Source organism: Anabrus simplex, chromosome 8 (genome assembly GCF_040414725.1).
Source record: "Anabrus simplex isolate iqAnaSimp1 chromosome 8, ASM4041472v1, whole genome shotgun sequence".
NCBI lineage: Eukaryota > Metazoa > Arthropoda > Insecta > Orthoptera > Tettigoniidae > Anabrus > Anabrus simplex.
The window spans coordinates 15,100,795-15,125,647 of record NC_090272.1 but is presented as its reverse complement, the minus strand read 5'-3'; the positions used below and the strand labels follow the sequence as shown (position 1 = coordinate 15,125,647).

Here is a 24,853-nt window from a genome sequence, read left to right as displayed (position 1 = left end):
TCGCATATAGTAAAATTAAACACTGATAGATTTCTTCTGTAATAAGCATCACCTCCATATGATATGGACAATATCGCCTGCAGATCAAAGGTTATTGCCCTCTGCCGAATGCCTCTGTCTTCGATCGCTCTGCATGTCTTCTTTTTTCATTTTCATGGATGCATTTTACGTTCTTTATGACATTTCCATTCATTCTCTAGCTGAGCTTTATCAGAACCACTGTAAATACTGGTTACATCTTGAACACTGATCCTTCTAAGGTACGTGAAAAGATAGCTTTGGATTATAGCTCTTGAATATAGCCCTGTACACACTCGCTGAGACAGATTTGTTATTTTTATTTGGACAGAACGTATCAATGTACAATCTACACATCTTTGATACATTCAGTTCTGGAGACAAGTACAGTTTTTCGAATCTTTATGGCAATAATGTGATACCATTCTTGGAAAACTATCTACCATGTCTGCATCTTGACATGATCTGTGTCTCCATCACCTGTTTTATTCATTGCACATTTTCCTAATCTTCCGTCAGTTCCCACTTAAGAGTCACCTTCACCTTTGTATTTCAAGGCCAGGTCTGTTACTTGAAATGATATTGCAAAGGAATTACATAAAATTTTCAAGCATACCCCATAATTTTCCACTCCATCTTCAGAAGGTAGGCATACATTTGAGATTTACTCTTCCCCTTTGAACTCACAGGATTTCACTTCCATTTACGCTGTGTAGGTTTCTCACTAACGTGTGAACAAATCTGTGGTTTCTGTCTATTTGCATCTGCAAGAGACCAATACCTCTCCTTTTCAACAACAGAACGAGCTCTTAGAACAATCAGTCTCCTTAGGCTCTCTCAACAACAATTTATGATACACACCATCTGCACTTACAGCAGACCACACATGTAGTATGTCTGGACATACAATATCTGAGCCTTCAAGTGAAATGAAAACTTTTATTTTCATACCGACACAGATAGGTCTTATGGTGACAATGGGATGAAAAAGGCCTAGGAGTTGGTAGGAAGTGGCCGTGTCCTTAATTGAGGTACAGCCCCAGCATTTGCCTGGTGTGAAGATAGGAAACCACAGAAAAGCATTTTCAGGGCTGCCGACAGTGGGGTTCGAACCCAATATCTCCCGTATGCAGTTAGCAGACCGTGCCACTTCTGATAAGTTCACCTGCATACACCCCAGCATCAGTGGGTAGGGTCTGACACATCCCACTCTGATGAGTCTAGTGTCAGACCTAAGACAAAACGCTGGTTAATAGAGCAAACGCCTGAAATGCCTTACATCTGATCTGTTACTGAATACTGGCCGCTCGGTGAAATGAAAACCAAGTGAAATATCTAGGTTAAGATTATTATACGGGACATACAATATTCGTGAAGTAGAGTTGTTGCTTTAACCACAACATGCAATATTTGCACCTTGGAAATCAGCATGTTCCCTAATATTTGGACATACTATCTATAATTGTGAATTAGCTAGATATGTTTGAGAGACATCCAAATATGATATTAACTCCAAACTGGTCTTAATGGACATAACTATCTTTGTGCACTAAGCCATTGATATTTGACGTATGAGCGACACCAGGCTTCCTTGCCAATTACTGTACAGAAAACTTTCCTCATGCACAAGTCCCCATTGTGCCCCTTTGAAGCGTTGTAAAGACCAGCTTAAACCATGAAGGTCACAAGCCTATGACACACTTGTCAAGGATCACTCACACCACCTTTATAGCTACTAAACTGTTTGAGCAAGAGCATCAGAGGCATGAAGTGTCTGAACAACATATCCACAAACTTTGTGTGGACACGTTTCATGCCAGAGTTGGCCTGTTAAATCATCACAGTGAAAGCACACACGACAGTGAGTGTAAGGAGAAATGACGGCTTTTTCCTAAATCAGGATCTTTCAAAACTTTTGTTTCAGGGGAGCTATCACATACAGTGCACGGTGTTTGTACTCTGCGCTACAGCAGCTGCCTCAGTCCAACTTACGGCTCTGCTTTAGGCGCGTAGACAATCTCATATGAAATCTTACCTTATAAAAGATGCTGGAAGTCTTCTGGAATTGATAATGAAGGACTTCAAAATCACTATTAGAATTTTCTGCACACTAATAGTGAGAGTTATGACTAGAGATGAGAATTATAGGCACTAAAAACAGTTAAAATAGGCATTTAAATAGGCACTAACGTGCAAAATAGGCATGGAAAAGTTACTTATAATTGATAACACACACAATTAGTATAAAAGGAATTTACAAGAAACGTTTCAATTTTTTCCGGTAAAAATCTTGTTCTCCTCTCATGCATGATGTTTTTGTACTGACAGAAATTTCTTCCAACATCACATGAAGTGATTGGACAAAACTTCAATGAAGTCACTTCATCTGGTTTTATTTCGCTGACAGTGGCTTGCCTTCCCAGAGGTTTGGTCAAAACTTCCCCTGATTTGTTCCACAATCCTAAACGACTCCACCAGGGGCATGTCACTTCTTCTCCAACTTGGTGATTGCTCCCAGCAGCTTGTTGAAGTGTGAAGATGATCCGGTTTATGCAGGGGTATATTAGCTTTCAACACTGCAGTGCACAGGTCTGAAGAAAATGGTTGTTGGTCGCTGCCCAAAGTGTATTGGTAGAAAGGCTGTGGTGATACAGATTTCTGTACTTGTATCAGATGCATCACAGTATTCCTAACTTGATCTTTTGTGGTACTTTTCTCACATTTAATCTGAAAAATAATAAAATTGACATAAATTACATTGTCCTTATATCTTAAATTTCTACAGTTGGGCTAATTGGCAATAATGTTTAGTATATACCATGCTTTTGTTTCATAAAAAAAAAAGAGAGAAGACTATTAGAGATGATGTTTCCAGAAGTGCAAAACTTTAAAGTAGGAGCAAGGGAATTAGTTATTTACATGGAAATATGTCCTCAAGAATTTTCAGTTATAAGTTGGCAGTATTGTGTCGAGTTCACCGGGTGAAAAATATAATAAAAAAGACGTGAACGATACCGGAGTAGCGTAGAGAACAGATTCGTCCTTTATGCTTGCCAACGATCCACCAAGCTGGACCTTGCAGTATTCTTACTTATATAGAAGAATGAAAACGGAGGCACTATAAATCTCAGATTTGTGAACATTGTATTTGATTCTATTCGCCAGCTTTGGTCAGCCAGGTCAGCTGTCATGAAGACTATTTTCTGTTGCCTGCAATAGATCCTGCATCATGTGTACCCACAAGGCCACCACCCTCGTTGAAAATTTAAAACAGTGTAATTTGAAATTGTCGTGACATGCGTACATAACCATATTTTTGTCACAATTTAGCAAGACTCTAGAGGAGTTGCTTAGGGGCTTGTTAACCTGGGAGCTTACGCCCCTCAGACTCTCTTTGCTCCCCCCCCAACAAGCTTAACAGTTACTAACCAGACCTCACCAAACCAGGCAAACTGTGTTTCGCTGGCCTTTGTCTTGTAGAGATAGTCTTGGCAACCTTGTAAAACACGCTGTGGCATCGTCCTAGCCGGGCTACATTGGATCTGCAACCTGTGTTTCATGAAGGCTTGATGGAAGTGTAATACAATTCACGATATTTTAAAGGAAGTTTTAAAAAATTTGTTTCAGTTGTAAATCTTTATTTTCATAGGAAATGAATCACAGTTCAAAATACCGATTTAATTTTCATCCATTCTGTGACAAGAGACCACCGGCGTTCTAACTCCTCGTTCAGTAATTTAATGATTATTTCCATTTTAGCAATATAAATTATTGAAAGTTCACGACTAATACAGCATTGCAACAAAACAACTTGCCACAATACATAAATTAATAGGCCTATATATGCTACAATGAAATGTGATCATAAGTCTCAATCACAAAAAAGATCAAAGGACAAACAAACTTACCTCTGCACAAGCAAGCTTGACAGACTAACCTTCCATCCGTAATGAAATTGGGATCCCCTGTGATCCACTGCTTCAGCCAGTAGGACTTCAATGATTTTTCTTTGGGTATTGCCACAAGCACACTACTACTACTTCTTCTTCTACTTCACAATAAATCACAACATGTTCTGAAGATAAAGTGAACGCGTACAACAGTTCGCATCAAAATTGAGGTACAGGGCATATGGGTTGTGCAACATAGTTTGACGTTGACTGGTTCTCGCATATGGCTTAGGAGGTTGGAGGGGTTGAAGGCTTCGAGGTCAAATTGTTCCTTGTTTCTCCTGATTTAAATTTTCCTAGAACTATTACTGGTGACTTCTGAGAATTCCCATTTTTGTTTGTGGGGTAAACAGATATTGAGAAAAGAGAAGATAATTCTGTCGAGCACACTAGCTACAATATAATACAATGGAAGAAAATCGGCTTTTTAAAATACAGTCAAAAGGCATCAAATAGGCAATTATACTCCAAATAGGCAAAACCCCTGAAATAGGCATTTATAGGCACAATAAAATCAATGAAATATAGCTGAAAGACCCTAAAACTAATTTATATCTCAAAAGCCTACGTTTCTGAACACAGGAATAAATTAGGAGTTATGACTGTTCAAAGAAAGTATTGGATTCCTTCAGTGTTTCCTGTGATTAGTGTTAATAGTGGATGATTGTCTAGTTGGACTTTCTCTTACAACGATAGTCACCCCAACATCCACCACCACCACCACCACCACCACCACCACCACCACCACCACTTTGTACTATTTAGCTGCATGGATTATCCATAAAACTAGTTAGAGTAACTAGTTTCATCACTCTTGTTGTATATGTGAAGAGTATTTTTTTCTCTGAACCCAAAGAAATGACCCCATGAATGGATAACAACAGTTAGAAAAAATAATGTAATGCACTTAATTCAAGAGGCATGTTTGTCTATATGCTGGGGTAACCTCTCAGAAACGCACTACCGGTAAATAGTTTCTTAATAAAAGAAATACTTAAGGCAATTTACTACAAATTACTTCAAGTACTTTAAGTTCAATATTTCATGTAATAACAATAATATAACAGAGGGACCGAGCAGATTTCGATGTTTCTATCAATTAGCATATGTATTTTAACAGATGATATTAATAAGAAAAATAGATGCCCAAATCAATTCTACATGAAAAGTAGTTGTTGGTTGTTTTTATTTCAGTGCTCGCTACCTAAATCCTCTAAATTTGAATACACTTGCCTTTGGTTACGCTCGTTGAAAGACTCAACCTGGTGGCTGCTCCCTAAGTAACATTCGCGTCTTGACCTCCCTAGAGTGACCTTGCTGCTGAACAAATGCATCACAAACCTATCAAGCTGACTTGTAGTTAAAATAACTTATACATACGAAAATACGGCATTGCAATGAGAACTGTCTCGCCATGTTAACAGCCGAGTTCAGATTGGCTAATGATGCTATGTCGAACACATGCACCTTACAAGGCCTCCCGTAGAGCTGCTCAAGTCTCCGAGAGTAAAAACGCCGCTGGACGGTCTGGGTTTATAAGAGAGATACTGTATACCAGGCCCGAAATGCTCAGCCATCAATGGTGGCAGAAAAACCATGAACATAAAATTGTTAGCTTCAACAAAAGACATGAATGCACAGTATATAAAGTCTCAGAAGTTATAAAACAACACACCAATATTGCTCCTTAGTACTACTCAGGAGGCCCAGAATGAATGAATGAATGAATAAATAAATAAATAAATAAATAAATAAATAAATAAATAAATAAATAAATAAATAAATAAATAAATAAATAAATAAATAAATAAATAAATAAATAAATAATTTATTTATTAATAGATATATCGAAGACATCATTATGTTCTGTAGTTGACAAGAACAATGTGTTTCAAATTCCTATACTGATGGACACTGTTACAGGATACACAAAAAATCACTGAGCTTCTACAGCCAGCTCCCCCTTGGTATTGCAATGGTTAACACATCCTAAACTGTGTAATTATTTGGTGAGAAACAATGAACATCACATTTACTGTAATGAGCACCACTTGAAACTAATAAATTGACGTGACACAAACTCACCTAAATCCTGTAATGGCTTCTTCTGATCTGATGAACTCACTTCTTGCTTCACAGTCGAACTGGCTATTTGAACTTGGGAAGCATGGTTAGGCACTTGCTGTAACTGCACAGTGCTCTGACTGGTTGCTACAAACACCCTCTGCTGACCATTTGAGTCAACAACCTGGACAGGCTTGCCAGCAACAGTAACAAACCTTGTATTCCCAGAACTCACTGGCACTGTCATCACCTGTAAAATAAAATTATCATGGTACTAAACTCTTCAATGAAAGTATGCAATAATAATAATAATAATAATAATAATAATAATAATAATAATAATAATAATAATAATAATAATAATAATAATAATAATAATAATAATGTCCCGGGCATGACGTTAAACTGCGTCCACAAACCGAGTGACCACCGGTATAAGTGGTCCTCCTCTACCAAGTGCCAACGGCCTCTTCGGAGGGCGGATGAACGGGTAGAGGTTCAGGGCACTCTCTTACTCTTGGGGTGGGAAACTGCCCCTAAAGGCGGAAGAGCCACTAGATGGCCAACGGCATAGGATAATAATAAATCCAGTAGCGCCTGTTCACCTATTTGGTGCGGCAACTGGTCAGCGTCTGTACTCCGAGTCGGAGCGGCTGTCTCAGAAAGCCTTCAGGAACTCGTCCACCTGATTGTACTCCGATCCCTCGGGATCAACCCAATCACTTGAGAACAAGCACACCATGATTCGTGCAAGTAAGAACAACATTACTCCAGGTGGTAACCCATCCACCCGCCAACTGAAAACAAAGGCGGCACCCGGCCACTCGGATTCTGGAGGAGCCGGGCTGACACGAAAGAGACAGTCGGAGCTCTCCGGCAAACTTCCCACTAAAACGCCCTTCTACATCGGCACGCTAAACATAAACACACTCCTATAAGTAGGCAAACTTCTCAGATTAACATCAGAATTAGATCAGCAAAAAATCCAGCTACTCGCCGTACAAGAGACCAGACTCACTGGGTCGGAGACATCAGAATATGGTAACTACCGCATTTTCAAGAGCAAAACTACACGAACAGTAGGAAAAGCCTCACCAATGTTAGGCATGGCCTTTTTCGTACACAAAAAGGCCGTGAACTCCGTAGAAGAGATCATACCCATAAACAACAGACCTTGCGACCTCGCTGTTTAAATCGCCACTACACCTTTGTAAATGCCCACGCACCCACCAACGACTGCAAATATCAGAAACAAACAGAAAACTTCTGGAACAAACTTGAAACCACACTCATCAAAATACCTGAAAAAGACACCATCATTCTCCTCGGCGATTTCAACGGTAAAATTGGTAAAGAAAAGTACTACAAAAAAACCGCAGGAAGATTCTCAGCACACGAAAAGACCAAATGGCAAACGCCTCATCGAGCTCTGTCAACAACACAACCTGAAAATCATGTCAACATCCCTACGGAAAAACCCCAATTAGCTCTTCACATGGGAATCACCCCACACCTGCTGCGTCGAACACCAGATCTATCATGTCGCCATCTCTTTCCCAGCACAAAAAGAAGTACACAACGTTCAAGTCCGCAGAGGAGCCAACATTGACTAACATCACCTAACAAGAATCAAAGTGAAATTTACCCCAAAATGCTTCTACCAGAAATCCAAGGCAAACAAAAAATTGGACACAGCACAAATAAAAACATCAAATCTCAGGGAAACGTGGGAAAAAATCCCAGCCAAAACTTAAAACGAATTTCACGACAAAATCATGAAGAGTGCATCAGAGCAAATCCCACTACAGAAAAAGAGCAGACACCAGTTCTGGAACACCGAATGGAGTGCATCAGAGCAAATCCCACTACAGAAAAAGAGCAGACACCAGTTCTGGAACACCGAATGTGACCAAGCCATATTGAACAGATTAAATGGGTACACGCCCAAGAACCTCGGCTTCAGAAAACAAAAGGGAAAATTGGCACTCATGGATGACGAAAACACCAAGGAACTTGCGAGATACTTCGAATCACTACTCAACTGCCCAGAACCAACGGAAAGGTTTCCACTTAAACCCTCCCTGAACCCAAACCCAGACTCATCCCCACCTACACAAGAGGAAATACACCGACACATACGAGTGAAAAACAACAAGACGACGGCATCATAGCAGAGCTTCTTAAACATCTAGGAAAGAATTCTCTCCAAGAATTCACACAAATCATACAAGAAATTTGGACAATGGAAAAACTACCAGAAAATTGGACAAACGCCCTCTCATTCCAGTTCACAAAAAAGGTGATCGAACAGATGTGAACAATTTCAGGGGAATTTCCCTGGTGCAAGTCGCATACAAAATCCTCTCTGCAGTCCTTCTCCAAAGAACACAGGAACAACTAGAACCACTCATAGGCGAATACCAAGCGGGCTTCAGGCCCCACAGATCCTGTGCAGAACAGATACTCAACCTGAAAACCATCTTGAAACTACGACACACAAGAAAACAACCCACAATCTGCACCTTCGTGGACTTCCAAGAAAGCATACGACTCCATTGACCGGCAATCCCTCTTCCAAACACTGAGTGAATACGGACTGGACAACAAGACTCAAAAAATCATCAGACTAACTCTCACCAACACAACCTCCGAAGTAATATTCATGGGAAATATATCTGAAAAATTTCATATAAAAACCGGTGTCCGACAAGGAGACGGACTTTCCCCACTACTCTTTAAGATAACCCTGGACAAAATCATGAGAGAATGGGAACAAGCTCTAAAAGCTCAAGGAAATTGGCGACCATTAAGTACGACAAGAAAACATATAAAAATCTTGTCTCGCTTTCGCGGATGATCTCGCGATCCTTGCAACAAACGAAAAACAGGCAATCAGCCAAATCGAAACCCTCAAGAAATGCTCAGAAAAATTTGGCCTACAAATCTCCTTCTCAAAAACCAAGGTCATGTGCAACCACTGAAGCCTCCAGAATTTGAACACGAAATTTGGCACAATCGAAAAAGTAACTTGAGTTCCGATATCTCGGAGAAATTATAGTATCAACAGAAAAAGAACAGAAAGCCCTCGAGGTCCGCATCCAGAAAATGAAGAGAGCCCTTGGCCGAACGCAAAACATTTACAACAAAAAATGCCTTTCAATCTTCACCAAAATTCGACATTACAACACTGTTGATCAAACCTGAAATACTATATGAGAGTGAAACACTGGATCTCCACAGGAAAACAGTACTTGAAGACATCTTGAAAGAGGAACGTAAAATCATCAGAAAATTTCTTGGCCCAAAACTGACTGACAAAGGATATAAACTGCAATCTCGTACAAAAAACCGAGGAGCTCTCAAACCTTGCGGCCGACATCAGAAAAAGATGCCTGAAATTTTACGGACACATCAAACACCTTCCAGAAAACAGACTGAGAAGAATTTAACTTGAGGCAACAGAAAATATCAAAACAAACAGGTGGACAACGGAAATCCGCCAAGACCTGGAAAAATCAGGAATCAAAGTGGCCGACATCGCTGACCGAACCTGCTACAGAAAGAAAATCAACAAGTGGGAAGTCAGAGAGAAACCACAAGAAGAAGACAGGAGCTAAGTGGACAGAAAAACGAAGAACCACGATGAGAGAAAAACTGAAGGCTGCCCGGCAAAGAAGGAAATGCACAACTGCTGCAGTCGCATAAGTACGGCCAGTATCCAGTATTCGGGAGATAGTAGGTTTGAACCCCACTGTCGGCAGCCTTGAAGATGGTTTTCCGTGGTTTCCCATTTTCACACCAGGCAAATGCTGGGGCTGTACCTTAATTAAAGCCTTCCCACTCCTGAACCTTTCCTAGGCTGTGTCGGTTCAACGTAAAGCAAAAAAAAAAAAGCACAACTTCTAAGTGAGCTTTGCGTGATCAGTTTTCTGGTCTTTATCGCATCTAATAATAATAATAATAATAATAATAATAATAATAATAATAATAATAATAATAATAATAATAATACCATTGATGCTTTCACGGTCCGTATTTATGGACGATACTGTATAGGCTTTTGGGCTTATGCCGTGTCAAGAAAATAAGGTGAAATTCTTTATATTTCGCAGAGAACTGTGCCCTGAGTCATCCGAAGAAAACCTTGACTGTCCAGGAGAAAGGCTTTTTAAACAATGACTCTTTAAATTTAGACGTTATAATAGAAGTGGAAATGGTACGATTAATCGCCACCAGATGGCTCCCCGGACGTGGTAAAGCGCTAGCATTCGAAGCGGAAGCTGACTGAACCATCAAAATCAGTCTAAGAGATTCACATAACATGTGTACGTAACATATGACATTGACAGGTGTATGACATTGATACGAGCCTGGAATGAAACATCTGGCGATGAGGAACGTATGAATTTGGAAAACACCGAGATGAAATAACAATAGTGAAGGAACAGGGAAGGGAACTGCCTACATAAATTCTTAATGGCTGGCAACCAGGTAACACTCAATTGACAGCCAGTGTCCCTGTTGAAACTGTTAGGATTTCTACGCATTTCCACAGCCTCCTGTATAATCCCGGACCTGTAGTGTCTAGTGTGGGTAAGAGCTCGAGCATCTTGGAACATGACATCATGACCCGACGATACAGCATGCTCAGCTATTGCCGATTTGTCTGGCTGGTTGAGACAAGTACCAATGGACCGGTATGATTGGTGAGTGTATACCTTACCGCAAGTACAGGGAATTTCGTATACCCCAGGATAAAAAAAAATGGGGACAAATTGTCCTTGGTTTTACTCAGACTGTGAGCAATTTTAGTGGCGGTGCCCAACAGTTTTTATATTGTGTTTGCGGAGGACCTTGGCAATTCGATCTGTGATGTTGTGAATATAAGGCAAGTAGGTAGTTCCCTTCACTTCTTCATTCTGTGTGCTTTGCTTGGTCGTTTCTCTAGAATGCAGGGCTCTGGGAATCTGCAAATTGCAGTAACCATTACCCCTGAACGCGACTATGAGCATGTCCATCTCCACCTGGTTATTTGATGACTCACAAATTCGTCTCGCCCTCTTGGTGAGTGTCGTGAGAATGCCTTGTTTTTTGGCCTGGATGGTGATGAGAATCCGCATGAAGATAGTGATTTGTGTGGGTAGGCTTATGATAGACGGTATGTCCTTAAGGAGCCACCCAGTTTCTTTCTTACTAGAACATCCAAGAAAGGACAGAGGTGGAGTCAGAGGGATGCCTTCTTCCAGTAGTCTCCCACGATCTACCCTATCAAATGCCTTAGATAGGTCAATCGCAATACAGCCCATTTGACCTTCTCAATCCAGGATATCTGCTATATCTTGCTGGAATCCTACAAGTTGAGCTTCAGTGGAATAACCTTTCCGCAACCCAAACTGCCTTCTGTCAAATCAGTTATTAATTTTCCAAACATGTCTAATATAATCAGAAAGAATGCTTTCCCAACGCTTACATGCAATGGATGTCAAACAGACTGGCCTGTAATTTTCAGCTTTATGTCTATCACCCTTTCCTTTGTATACAGGGGCTACTATAGCAACTCTCCATTCATTTGGTATAAGTCCTTCAACCAAACAATAATCAAATAAGTACTTCAGGTATGGTACTATATCCCAACCTATTGCCTTTAGTACATCCCCAGAAATTTTATCTATTCCAGCCGCTTTTCTAGTTTTCAATTCTTGTATTTTACTGTAAATGTCATTGTTATCATAGGTAAATTTTAATACTTTTTTAGTATTAGTCACCTCCCCTAACTGAACATTATGCTTGTAACCAACAATCTTTACATACTGCTGACTGAATACTTCTGTCTTTGGAAGATCCTCGCATACACACTCCCCTTGTTCATTAATGATTCCTGGAATGACCTTCTTGGAACCTGTTTCTACCTTAAAGTACCTATACATACCCTTCCATTTTTCACTAAAATTAGTATGACCCCCAATTATGTTTGCCATCATGTTATCCTTAGCTGATTACTTTGCAAGATTCAATTTCCTAGTAAGTTCCAGCAATGTCTCCTTACTTCCACAGACATTTCTAACTCTAATTCTTTCCAAGCTGCACCTCCTTCTTAGTCTCTTTACTTCTCTGTTATAATATACTAAATTACTAAATTAGGAAATAGTGTTGGTCTTGGCTGGCCATGATCAGCCTTAATGTAACACATGTAATAACTAAGCAAATGTACAAATACACAATTGACATTAAATATCTGGGATGAACTATGTGTAAAATTTGAAAAAATAAATTAGGGTCTAAATTCTTAGCATCTGGAGTACGCTCATCATCCAAACTCTTTCTTGCGTTAATATTCATAGAACTGTTAGTTCCATCACTGCTAATCATTACAATTTCAATTGCAAAATGGGAACTGGTAAATGTTGATTCTGTAGTCAGGTCGTCAATCACTAAATCTACTTGAGTGTTATTAGCAGTATGCAAGCCACTGGACGCCACTGTGAATAACCTCCAGCTGATGCAGAATTGCTAGATGACGTTTCCACATCAACCAACGTACCATGGTATGAGTTCGGGTCGTTGCTTTTGCCTTTGCCTTTGTAGATGACTTTTATCGTGGATTTCTTCCATTCGTCTGGTATTTCCCCTGATGATAGGCATCTACTGAACAGGTCTGTCCAAAGCTCACTTAGTGTTTCTGCTGAGTCTTTTAGCATCTCGTTGTAGATCCCATCTGGGCCGGTCACCTTCCTGTCTTTTGTCTCCTTTATTGCTGCTCTCACTTCCTCTGTTGTGAATTGTCAGACTGGACCAGTTCCTGTGTGATGGGTAGTGTTGTATGCAGTTTGCGATTGTGCTAGGTTCGGAATCTGTGAGAAGTGCTTTTCCCATCCTTCCATTTGGATTTCCACTTGTTTTCTATTGGACTTTCTCCTGGTGGCTACAAAAGGGTCTTTTATGTGCTTCTTCTGCCTCCATAAGAGCTTGATTTTCTATATATATATGGCTTTTTTCGCTTTCAGCATGGCTTTATACTCCTTACATTTGACTGTGTATGTTTCCAGAACGGTCCTTTCTTTATGTAGTTTGGCCTCATGTAGGGCTTGCAGAACTTAGTTTCGCAGCAGATAGCATTCTGTATCGAACCAGGGTTTTGACGTCCTTTGTATGACCGGGATGGTTGCAGTTTTTAAGGCTTCTTGTATCGTTACCAACGCACGGTTAATGTTGTTGGCTATTAGATGCTTTCAGCTTCATATCTTGCTCTAGTGTTGTTGTTTAAAAAATTGACGTCTATCTTTCTGGAAGTTCTTTTGGTTATTTTGTTCGTCGCATTTTCTTTGGGTTCTTTGAGAGTGATGGTCGTCCTGATGGGTATATGTTTGGTAAGTGGTACGCTGCCTATTTCTGAATTTGGGGGTGTGAAGAATCTTGATGGATTGTAGTGACTGTTTGGGTGGATTTTCTGAAAAACTTATATCTTAAGTAGCTTGGGTGTCTGATAATAGTTAAGTCTAAAAAAAATTAATTTTCCATCCAATTTCGTATTCAAGTGTGAATTTTATATGCAGGTCAATGTTATTTAGATTAATGAGGGTGGTAGCGGCACCTGTAATGCTCTCATCCATAATTACTATGGTGTCATCTACATATCTTGCCCAGAAAAGGTTGTTGTCAAAATTATTACTATCAATTTTGGTGTGTTCCAAAATATCCAAGTAAATCTAGGCTAAGATACCCGAGGCCGGCAATCCAATTGCCAATCCTTCTTGTTGATAAATAAGATTATCGGAAGTGAAATAATTGTTGCTTATAACTAATTTAAGCATAGACATGAAATCCTGTATTTCTAATATACTTAGGCTGCTATATTTGCTTAAATTGTTTTGAATGATGGGGTATACCTTGGAGATTTGTATGCTAGGATACATGTTTACAATATCGAATGAGTGGAGAGAATGAATGGACTGAATGTTAAAATTTTTTTTAATTTATCAATGAATTCTTTAGTATTCTTGATGGATTTGTTTGACAAAAAATTATAGTTCCTTCTTAAAAATCTTTGAATGAATTGTGATGTTTTATAGAACTGACTCTGTCTATAGTTAATGATCGGGCGAATGAGGACGCCGGTTTGTGTATCTTGGGGAGGGCTATCGCGGTGGGTAAACCTGGGTTCATATTAATTTATTTTTTCTTTGATCTGTCAATAGATATGAAGTATTTTTGAGGGTCTATTTAAGTTATTTTGGATTCTTGGGATAGGGTCCTTCTTTACTGCAGAGAAATTCTTTAAAAATTTTTTTACATATTCGTTTTTATCCATTATGACAGTAGTGTTATGTTTATCCGCTTTCATAATTATAAGATTATTTTTTCTTTTTGAGAGCATGTATTTGCTTTTGTATGAGAATTGAATCTTTGTAGCTATTGTCATGAGTAGTAAGGGATGAATTGCGGGAGTTAATATTGTTTTTTGGGTTAAGAATTGAGTTTAATTTTCTCTTTTACTTCAATCCTTACTTTGTCTAGTTTATCTGCTGGCAATTTGCTAATACCTAATTCTGCTTCTACTGTTGTAGTGATGGCTGTGTTCAGAATGTTAAAATTAGACCAACTGTGTTTAGGACCCCTGGTTAAAATGGAACTTTTGTCTTCATTCAATGGTACCTTGGACAAATTTAGGATCGGAGGGTGAAATTGGTTGGGCATGCTAGGCCTAGTGTTTTTGTTGGTTTCTTTAGCATAATTATTGTTGAGTTTAGAGTTCATTAATGTATGCAGCTTTTTCTCTAGGGTTTGTTGTTTCTTTGATAATACAATAAATAATCTACTGTCAACTTGGGCTTGAAATAAGTTCCAGTGAGCATCCAAAAGTAAACTTGTGGTTTCGAGGTGAGTCTCATATAATCTACGGTTAAAAAAGGACTTTTTCTTGTACAAAAATTTGATCTCCTCTCTTAGCCTAATGTTATTTGTTCTAGCTTGGGTTTTAGTAATTTGAAAAGAAGAACGATAATTCTTAAACTTGCTTTTAAGAAAGTTGGGTGTAAAATTATGAGCGATACACTGTTCGAGAAATTGGATGTCTTTGCCCAATTTGACTATTTTTACTTTAAGACCAAAATATAAATAGGCTTCCTGTTTTGCCTGGTTGGCTACGTAATCATAGGATATAAACTTCATGGCTTTGATCCGTAAACAATTATCTCACAAAATAACAAGGTATAGTTGGGATGGACAATCCAAATCCTTAACACATTGGAGACACCGCTCGTAGAAACTACAGGCGCGCTAATTCATTGCTGCTGATGGAGCTCGGAGAATCTACGGGCACGATTTCACTGTAGCTAAAAAATTCTAGCTGCCGTTTCAGCAAGCTGTGACTTCACTACGATACTGTTGAATGCTTCTAGAAGCATAAAATATACTAGTTATGAGCATAAACTGAGAGCTCTTCTTACAAGGCATTGATAACACAGCCACATTCCTACATAACCTAAGGCTGCATCTTCGTTGACTCTCAGCTGTGAAATGGGCGAGAAAGTACGCATGGTACATGCGGACAGGAAGAGTGTGTGTTTGAGAGGCAGGCTTGTTTGTGTAATTCTTCTGAATATTTAGCACGTCTAAGTCAAGTGTACGAAATTTCGACAACGAATCCATAATGGTTGTTCTTAAGGAAGTCACGACTTCTGAAAATAAGGACGAGGATAACAATTACACAATAAGTAAACATGATGATTCTGGCGCTTCAGGCTAGTAAATGTTGAAAATGAGCTAATTTCAAATTGTTGTTGTGAAGTGTAACGTAGTTTTAAATTGCTTCCTTGAAGTGGGCTCTGTAATACTGTCTTATACCGCTTCTCAAAAATGTGGGTGTTTCCCCGTGTACTTGCAGCAACTCAATGCAACCCCGCCGTCAAACAAAGAACAGTGGGAATGCAAATTCCTGGTTGTAAACAAGGATAACGGTGCCAGTTGACCAATTAGGTTAGGATCTGTATTGGTGTGTTTTAGTAGATGTGCCCACAAAGTCAAATTTTGAAATATTAACCGAACTGGCATCCATAGCTGCGTCAGATTTTTTCCATTTGTAAAACATATTATATTCATAAATTTATATTTAAAAATTGCTGAACTATTATGATATTTAAAACTAATTTTTATGTAGAAGAATGTGTGATCTTTCTATGCATTCCAAAAGTTGTTATAAACATGGTTTACCTTAGCATTGAAAAATTTTCTAAAACCATTAAAAATCCTGCGATTTCTGGACGGTAGCACATTCAAATATGGCCGTCACCAATGTGTTAACAGATTACATAATATCCGACGGAAAAGCTGGTTAAACTATTTGTGATGTTAAGGTTGTATCAAGTGAGAGCTTAGATAGTGACCACACACTGCTTCTTGGAATCATCAAAAAAGTAAAAATCCACACACCAAGGAAAACCAAACAACCAAAAATTAAAAAACTGGGAAGTGAAAAGAGTAGAAAACAAATTAATGTATACAAAAAAGGTGGCTCCAAAATACCTGCAGACAGAACATACAGAGGAAATAGAGAGTGGTAAAGATTCAAAGAATGTCTTGTTAGAACTGCTGTAGAAATATGTGGCAAAACTAGTAGTAAAGTGAAGGAAAGAAAAATAGCCCAGTGGAATGATGAAGTAAAGAGTGCAGTTCAGAAGAAAAATGAAGCAAGAAAGGCTCGAGATAAAGAAATTCAGAAAGGAGATGAAAAAGATTAATTAAAAACGAGTGAATTACAACAGACATACAGAGATTGTAGACTGCAAGTGAAATTAATAGCAGCAGAAGAAAAACAAAAATAAATTGGAAGAAGATAGTAAAGCAAATTCCAAATTGCTGTACAGTGTTATTATACCTTGAGTAATTATGAGCAAATAACAGCTTTACAGAAATCAGATGGGAGCATCACTAGGGAAGACACAGAAATAACAGAAATTACGAAATTGTTCTTTGAGAATTTATACAATGATATAAAAAAGGACTCCAGTCCTAATGCACGGATTCAGTCAAGCTGCAGTGATAATATAGCTGAAGAAACACCATCAACTTGGAGTGAAGTAGAATCAGCCCTTAAAAGTATGTGCAATGAACGAGTTACTGGCTTTGATGAACCAAGTGCAGACATGATTAACCTTTTGATCAGTGTGTTTTTGGTGACACTCACAGGCCACCAGGAGTGAGTTTTTTCTTGAAAATTTTGAATTCTTCTTTTTAAGTGATTTTAGTTCTAAATAAATTTATATCATTTACACTTACGGTACATAACTGATACCTTCAATTTAATTGAAATCAGTGGCATAGAAATTTTTTTTCTCAAAATATTGAGAGGAATAGTAAAATTGACAAAAATATAATTACTCTCTATATGTGATCAAGTTTGTACCATTTACAACACACTTACTTGATTTTTGAACAGTTTCACCCATCAAAATAACTTTAAGGTATGGTACTGACCCAGACGGTCAAGTTTTTTATCGTGTTCAACTTCCGTATCCTTTCCAGTGCAAACAATAAACAAAACAAAATAGTTGCCAGTAAAACATAAAGTGTCTCTAGGTTACGCCTTGCCACTTATTTAATATCGACTTTTCCTTCACGTCTGTATTTTCCATAACAAATAAGCAGTACTTGTTCATTTCTGACACTATGACGTTCATAATATTACCATCAACAACTTCCTTGAAAATCGGCTCAACAAGTCTTGAATTATTGTCATTATCATTCAAATGAAGCTTATCACTAACCCCTGAATTTGATAGATCAAAGTGAGCAGAAAGTGCAAGAAGAAACCTGCCTACAGAACTCCACTTTCTTCCTTTGGTTTGAACAGCTGACAGCTTAGTCTTCATTGTGACAGCGAAGCGCTGCACTTCATCCTCAATTTCATTGTTACCGGGCGAGTTAGCCGTGCGCGTAGAGGCGCGCGGCTGTGAGCTTGCATCCGGGAGATAGTAGGTTCGAATCCCACTATCGGCAGCCCTGAAAATGGTTTTCCGTGGTTTCCCATTTTCACACCAGGCAAATGCTGGGGCTGTACCTTAATTAAGGCCACGGCCGCTTCCTTCCAACTCCTAGGCCTTTCCCATCCCATCGTCGCCATAAGACCTATCTGTGTCGGTGCGACGTAAAGCCCCTAGCAAAAAAAAAAAAAAAAAAAAAAAAAAAAAAAATTTCATTGTTGTCGTCTTCAGAGGAATAACAAATTTCCCCTTTCACCGGACACAATCCAATCACTACCACCATCAAAAATATCAATTTCATTGTCAGACCCCTTGTTAGTCAAAATATTACTTTATATCTTGCAGAGCAAGCTCGCATCCTTGATTCGATCCCGCCATTACAACATGTATTTGTTTACTATCAGACAGTGGTTGTTTCTACAGAAACCAGAGATGGGGAAAAATAAAAATAATGTGTATTATCAAGGAATAGTCATGCAATGCTCTCAACGTAAACAACAAAAGAAAACAGTTCCCTGGTGTATTCGTAATTTTTAGCACAATCGAGCAAGAATTTAGGTTACGTAAGTACGGATGCTTCGACAGAACTCCATCACAGAACATACGAGATGTGATGAAACACAACATAATGTTCACCGAGCATGTCAAACATCCCCCAACTTTGTTCTAAAAACTTTCCAGTACAATGTCATGAAACAATTTCAAACATTCAAGATGAAATGTGAATAGACGGCAGTACTGCTCATTGGGTTAAAGCTGCTGGCCCACAAGGAATTCAATGGCTATACAGGGTGATAAGAGCAATATGGAAGGATAAAATACCAGATGACTGGAAAAAGGGAGTTATAGTTTCCTTGTTCAAGAAAGGAAGTCGAAAAAAGTGCAGCAATTATAGAGGGATTACCTTACTGTCCCATGGTTAAAAAATGTTTGAGAAGATTCTTGAGAAAAGATTAAGGAAAATTATTGAACCCCAACTGTAAGAGAAACAATATGGATTTACGAAAGATCAACTATCGACCTCATATTCACACTGAAAATGATATTAGAAAAGTACTGGGAGAAAGATCATAACTTGAAATTTGTGTTTCTAGACATCGAAAAGCATTTGATAGTGTCCCTAGAACAACTATATGGGAGTACCTTAAAAGGAAGAATGTAACTATGGAAATCATTCAGAGAATAAAAATGCTTTATGATGACTGCTACAGCTGTGTTCAAGTAGGTAATGGATATATATATATTTTTTTTTTTTTTTTTTTTTTTTTTTTGACGAGAAACAGATATTCAGATTGGTTCCAGACATCTACAGGAGTGCAACAAGGCAGAGCCCTTTCACCATTACTATTCATCACCATCAAAGATGAAATCATAAAAGAAGTGAAGCAGAACACTAACATGGATCTTAAAGCATTTGTTTTTGCAGATGATATAGTTATCTGCAGAAATAGCGAGATGGAAGTCTAGGAAAGGCTGACCATCTGGAATGATTATCTGAAAAAATATGGACTGAAAGTAAGTACTACAAAAAACACAGTTGCAATTCAGCTTGCGACGTGAAAGGACGTGGTGTGCTGAGCGTGTGAAAAGTACAGGAGTGTGCTAATATGGGAGTTTCAATTGATCAATACAGGTGTGCTATAGGCAGATGGCAGAGCAGATGGAAAGTGAAATCAACTCAAATTGTGAAAAATAGCTTCAATATCACGCAAATGGTATTTTCATTAGTGGTATGATGGTGCTACTAGTGATCGGTGGAGTGGAGCTAAATCCAGGTCCTGGGCCGTCATGGGAAGATATTGAGAAGCTCAAGGAGGTCATGCAAGAATGCCAAGCGGAGAAGACCAAAGAAATTCTAATGGAACAAAAAAATAAATTCAAGGATTTGAAAACCTTCATACAAACAGAATTTAAGGATATCAAAGAGAGCGTACTGCAGAACAAAAACGAAATAAATGAAATGAGGACGAAAGTCCAGGATCTAGAAGATAGGCTAAGGAACCTCGAAGAAAAGGAAAAGACACGAGTGAAGGAAGATAGAAAAAGGAACATAATCTACGGGCTGGCAGAAACAGAAAGAGAACTTTAATGATATGTTAGACAGAATACTTTCCTTAATCAGAGAGAATTTGAAGGTCGAGTGTAATGAGAGTGATATCGATAATGCCTTTAGATTAGGGAGGAATATGGGAAGAAGACAAGTGAGAGTATGTATGGTACCTAGTATGAGGGCCCCAAAAATATGGATTAAAAAAGAATTGGATCAAGGAGAAATGGAAAATATGCGAACATTGCGTTTTTATCAAGGGAATCCGTCCGTCCGTCCGTCCATACTACAACACCTGCAATGTCTGTTAATAGACAAAGAAGTAAAGATGATATAATGCTGGAGGGTTGACAATTGGAAACAATAAACCAGTATCGGTACCTTGGATGCATAATATCAAGTGACAACAGAATACAGCTTGAATTACATAACTGTATTTAGAAATCAAGTCGATTCTATCAGCAAGTTCGATATCTACTCTGGAATAAACAATTGCCACTAAGATCAAAACAAGCTCTGTTTTGAACATACTTTGTCCCTATATTGACTTATGGGTTGAAAACATGCACAACTACCAATAAAGATGATAGCAGACTTCAGGCTTCAGAAATGAAGTTTCTAAGAAGCATGCTTTAAAAGAGTAGGGCTTAATTAAGGCCACAGCCGCTTCCTTCCACTTCCTAGGCATTTCCTATCCCATCGTCGCCATAAGACATATCTGTGTCGGTGCGACGTAAAGCAAAAAAAGAGTAGGAAAGACAAAGTAAGAAATGAGAAGATTAGAGAACAAGCTGAAATAAATCGGTCCCTGAAGGAGACCATAACTAAGGCAGTTTGCAACGGTGTGGTCACGTCAAATGTATGACAAAAAGAATAATTCCAAAACAATGGTTGCATACTGAGATTACTGGAAAAAGACCTGCTGGAACACCTAGGAGGAGATGGCTGGACCAAGTGAAGGAAGATATCACATCCAAAGGAATCAACTGGGATGAAGTCTTGAAGGAGCAGTGGTACATGAATAGACTAAAATGGAGAGCGCTCGTAAACCACACCCGGAAACTGGAGTGGAAACCTGATGATGATGATGATGATGTATACAGTAACAGATGCCATACCCGTGGACCATCTTATATGCTGATGATGTGCTCCTTGCGGATCAGTCCCGAAGGAATCTGGAAAATCTCCTGAAAATTTGGAAAAACCATTTAGGGGAATATGGCTTGCGCCTTAACATCACTAAAGCCGAATACTGGTATGTGCAATGTGGCTTGCAGACTGCTGATACTATTCGCATCAACGGGCAAGACCTAGTTAAAGCCAACCAATTGAAATACCTTCGATCGCTCATCACCTCAGATGGAAGGACATTGGCAGACACCCGAGCACGAGTAAATGCAACACGGCTGAAGTAGCGTCAGGTCACTGGTGCGTTATGTGACAAGAAAATTATCACGCTATGAAAGTCTGTGAATCCATGGTCCAACAAGTTACAATCTACGTGTCGGAATGTTGGCCTACAACTAAGAAGCACGAGCAGATTCTACATGGTATGGAGATGAAAATGTTATGTTGGTCACTGGGTCTTACAAGACTGGACTATGTCAGAAATGAATGTCCAAACTACAGATTATGAATTTCATGTTAGGTCCGTATTGATGGTTGAACTTCTTACAATATTGTACAAAATTATGTTGATATCCTTCTAGTCAATACTATAATATTTTACATCCAATTAAGACAAAACTTTACATAGACATTCAAGTTATTTTCAGCTCCAAGGCACATTCCTTGTTTGAAAGCATTTTGCAAAGTATTCTTCCAGCTGACTTGCTAGGCCTAACGAAGAAGAGGATTTTCTTACAGGGTTTTTCTGCCTTAGCCTTTAGCAGTCTCCTGCGAAATCTGCAAGACAGCAATTCGTTGATGAATTCGTGTGTCATTTCCTATACAAAGGTTTGCCTCATAAGGGGAACTTTTCTGCCCACAGCCCGCTGACTCACCCTTAAGTTGTCAGGTTTGGTACTGGCAGCCCAACCCTCGGCTAGACAGTCGCAGATCGTACCATGTACTGTCACATATGGCAGCAGGATTACTCCTGACCTGACACAAGTTACAAAATAATCCGCTGAAACAGTGGAGCAGCAAAGCAGTGTAAACTTCGTCCATGAGTAATACCTTCTTCAAGCGCACTAATCAAAGAGTTCTGAGTTTGAGCCCAGGGGACAGAAGTGGTAACTATCAGAGAGGAAGAATGAAGAGAGAAGAATTCATCCACCAAGCTAAAGACTAAATTGAGTGCATAAACGTTTACATACCTGCCAACTTTTAGAAATCAAAAATAGGAAGACTGTTTAATTCTTGGATTTCATTACATATATTGCATCATGGTCTAGGTGAAAAAAGTACAAGATAGAAGGTATACGTATCTACAGTTACAATGCAAATTGACTATTAAATTTAAAATCTTAAACTACGAAAACATACAAATGGTTACCCAAAAAAAAATGTACCTTATCATTCTCATTTATGACATAGACATACGAATAATATTATTTATATCACACGGACGCACACAACAAAATGCACAATAGTTTCCCTTCATTAACTGTAAAATGAACGAAAATTTAATTTTATAGCTATCTCAGAACACTTGGAGATAACGCTTGTTATGTTTTTTAGGACAGAAAACAATAGAGGAAAATATCCCAATTACATGGATGGAAGTAGAGCAAGCTCTCCATAAGATGAGAAGTGGTAAGTCAGCAGGAGCTGATGAAGTTACAGCTGACATGATTAGAGTTGCTGGTCCACCAGGAATACGGTGGCTGTATAGAGCTCTCAGAACAATACGGAAGGATAATGAAATACCTGAAGATTGAACAAAAGGGATGATAGATCCTATCCTTAAGAAAGGGAGTAGAAGAAAAAGTGAAAATTACAGAGACTTTACCCTCCTATCTCATGGCTTTAAAATTATGGAGATCATTGAAGCCAGAGTAAGGGATATACTAGCCTCCTCAGTCTGTATGTAACATATGCTCTACATGTGGTTTAGTTTACTTACAATAACACAAAATAATTTAAGGAAAAAGTAATAATGGTAGTAAAGTCAACTTTGAGTCCTGATGTAGCATATATGCTACACGCATAAAATAACTTAGTGAAAGACACTAATTTTCAATGGTGAATTTTTTAAAATTATTTGAGCAAAATATAACACATTGAATGCAAAAACAAGTTTGGGACTGAAGAGGCTAGAGGCTATCTTAGAACAGGAACAAGAAGGCTTTAGGGCTGGAAGAAGCACAACGGATATGATGTTTGCTTTGAGGATGTTGGCAGAGAAAAACTGGGAAAGAGGAAAAGACCTAATTATTGTATTTATGCACCTTGAAAAGGTGTATGATAATGTTCCTAGATCAACTATTTGGAGAAGTCTCAAAAAACTTGGTGTACCAGAGTACCTTATTAGGAAGATCCAAATGCTATATACTAATTCCAAAAGCTGTGTCAGTATTGGAGATGGTCACTCTGAATGGTTCAATACAACCAAAGGAGTACAACAGGGAAGTGCCTTTATCACCTGTTCTACTCATAGCAGTTATGGATACCATTTTACAGGAACTAAAAGGAAAAGGTAATAAAAATCTTCAGGTACTGGTGTTTGCAGATGATGAGGCAATATGGGATGAAACGAAGGAGGGAGTGCAAAATAATCTGAATGCATGGTGTTGAAGTTTGATGATTATGGAATGAAAATGGACCATCAAAAACACTGAAAATCAGCAGACATAACTACAGGACCACCAAGTTGAAGTAATACACCAATTCAGACATTTAGGAAGCGTAATGGCTAGTAAAAATAGAGCTGAGATAGAAATAACAAACAGAGTAACCAAAGGCTCTAACTTTTACAGTATCACCAGACACCTACTATGGGATGACAAGGTCCCACAAAGAACAAAAATGACCCTGTACAAGTCATATTTCATTCCCAACTTCACATATTCTCTGGAAATCTGCATACTAACATTAAAGGACTGTAGCAGGATTCAAGCCTGTGAAATGAAATTTCTTAGAACTGCCCTCCAAAAGACACGACTTGATTATGTGAAAAATGATGAGATCTGATCTAACCTAGCTCTAAATCAATCGATGGAGGAAAGACTTGGGTTATCTAGACTTAAATGGCTTGAGCATGTCAAATGAATGAATAGCACAAGGTTACCATGTGCTTATTTGGAAAAGAGAATAAAGAGTACAAGACGGAAGACCAAGAAGACAATGGATGGACCAACTGAGGGAAGATGTGGAGAGAAGAGGATGGAACTGAGAATCTGTCATGAACAATAAAATCATAAATAAGTTTTCAGTATTCTTTTAAAAAATTTCAATATAAGAAAGATAACTAAATATAATCATATGGCCTCAACTACCGTATGCAGACATTTCAATTTGACACCATCTGGCTGTCTGCTCGTCAATTTCGACGTTCCGTTTTACTCTAGGCCTACCAGGTGGCAGACAGAGTAAATAATAAACTCTCTTGGGTGTCTATGACAGATTTAATGTTGTCCGGTAAACACGAAATGTGTCAACGGAGACCTTTTACATGCCGACATCCTACAACATGGAGTGTCAAATGCACTTATTTCCGCCCTTCAAAAATCCAACTACCTCTGCCAGGTTTGAAAACAGAGGTGTTTCGTATATATGTATTCAGAGATTCATAATTATTAAATAAGAAGGGTAAAACTTTAAACTGTGTTGGGCCATTCTGACTTCTTCTTTTC

At 38.6% G+C, this 24,853-nt stretch overlaps 1 protein-coding gene across 1 annotated transcript in view; it reads right to left on the bottom strand.

Moving 5' to 3' along the window:
* pps (protein partner of snf) overlaps positions 1-24,853 on the bottom strand; it is a 709,730-nt gene that overhangs the window by 489,374 nt on the left and 195,503 nt on the right. The window contains exon 7 of the mRNA XM_067153098.2: positions 6,054-6,282. Within this exon, the coding sequence (XP_067009199.2) occupies positions 6,054-6,282 (229 nt within the window). The remainder of the gene's footprint in view (positions 1-6,053; positions 6,283-24,853) is intronic.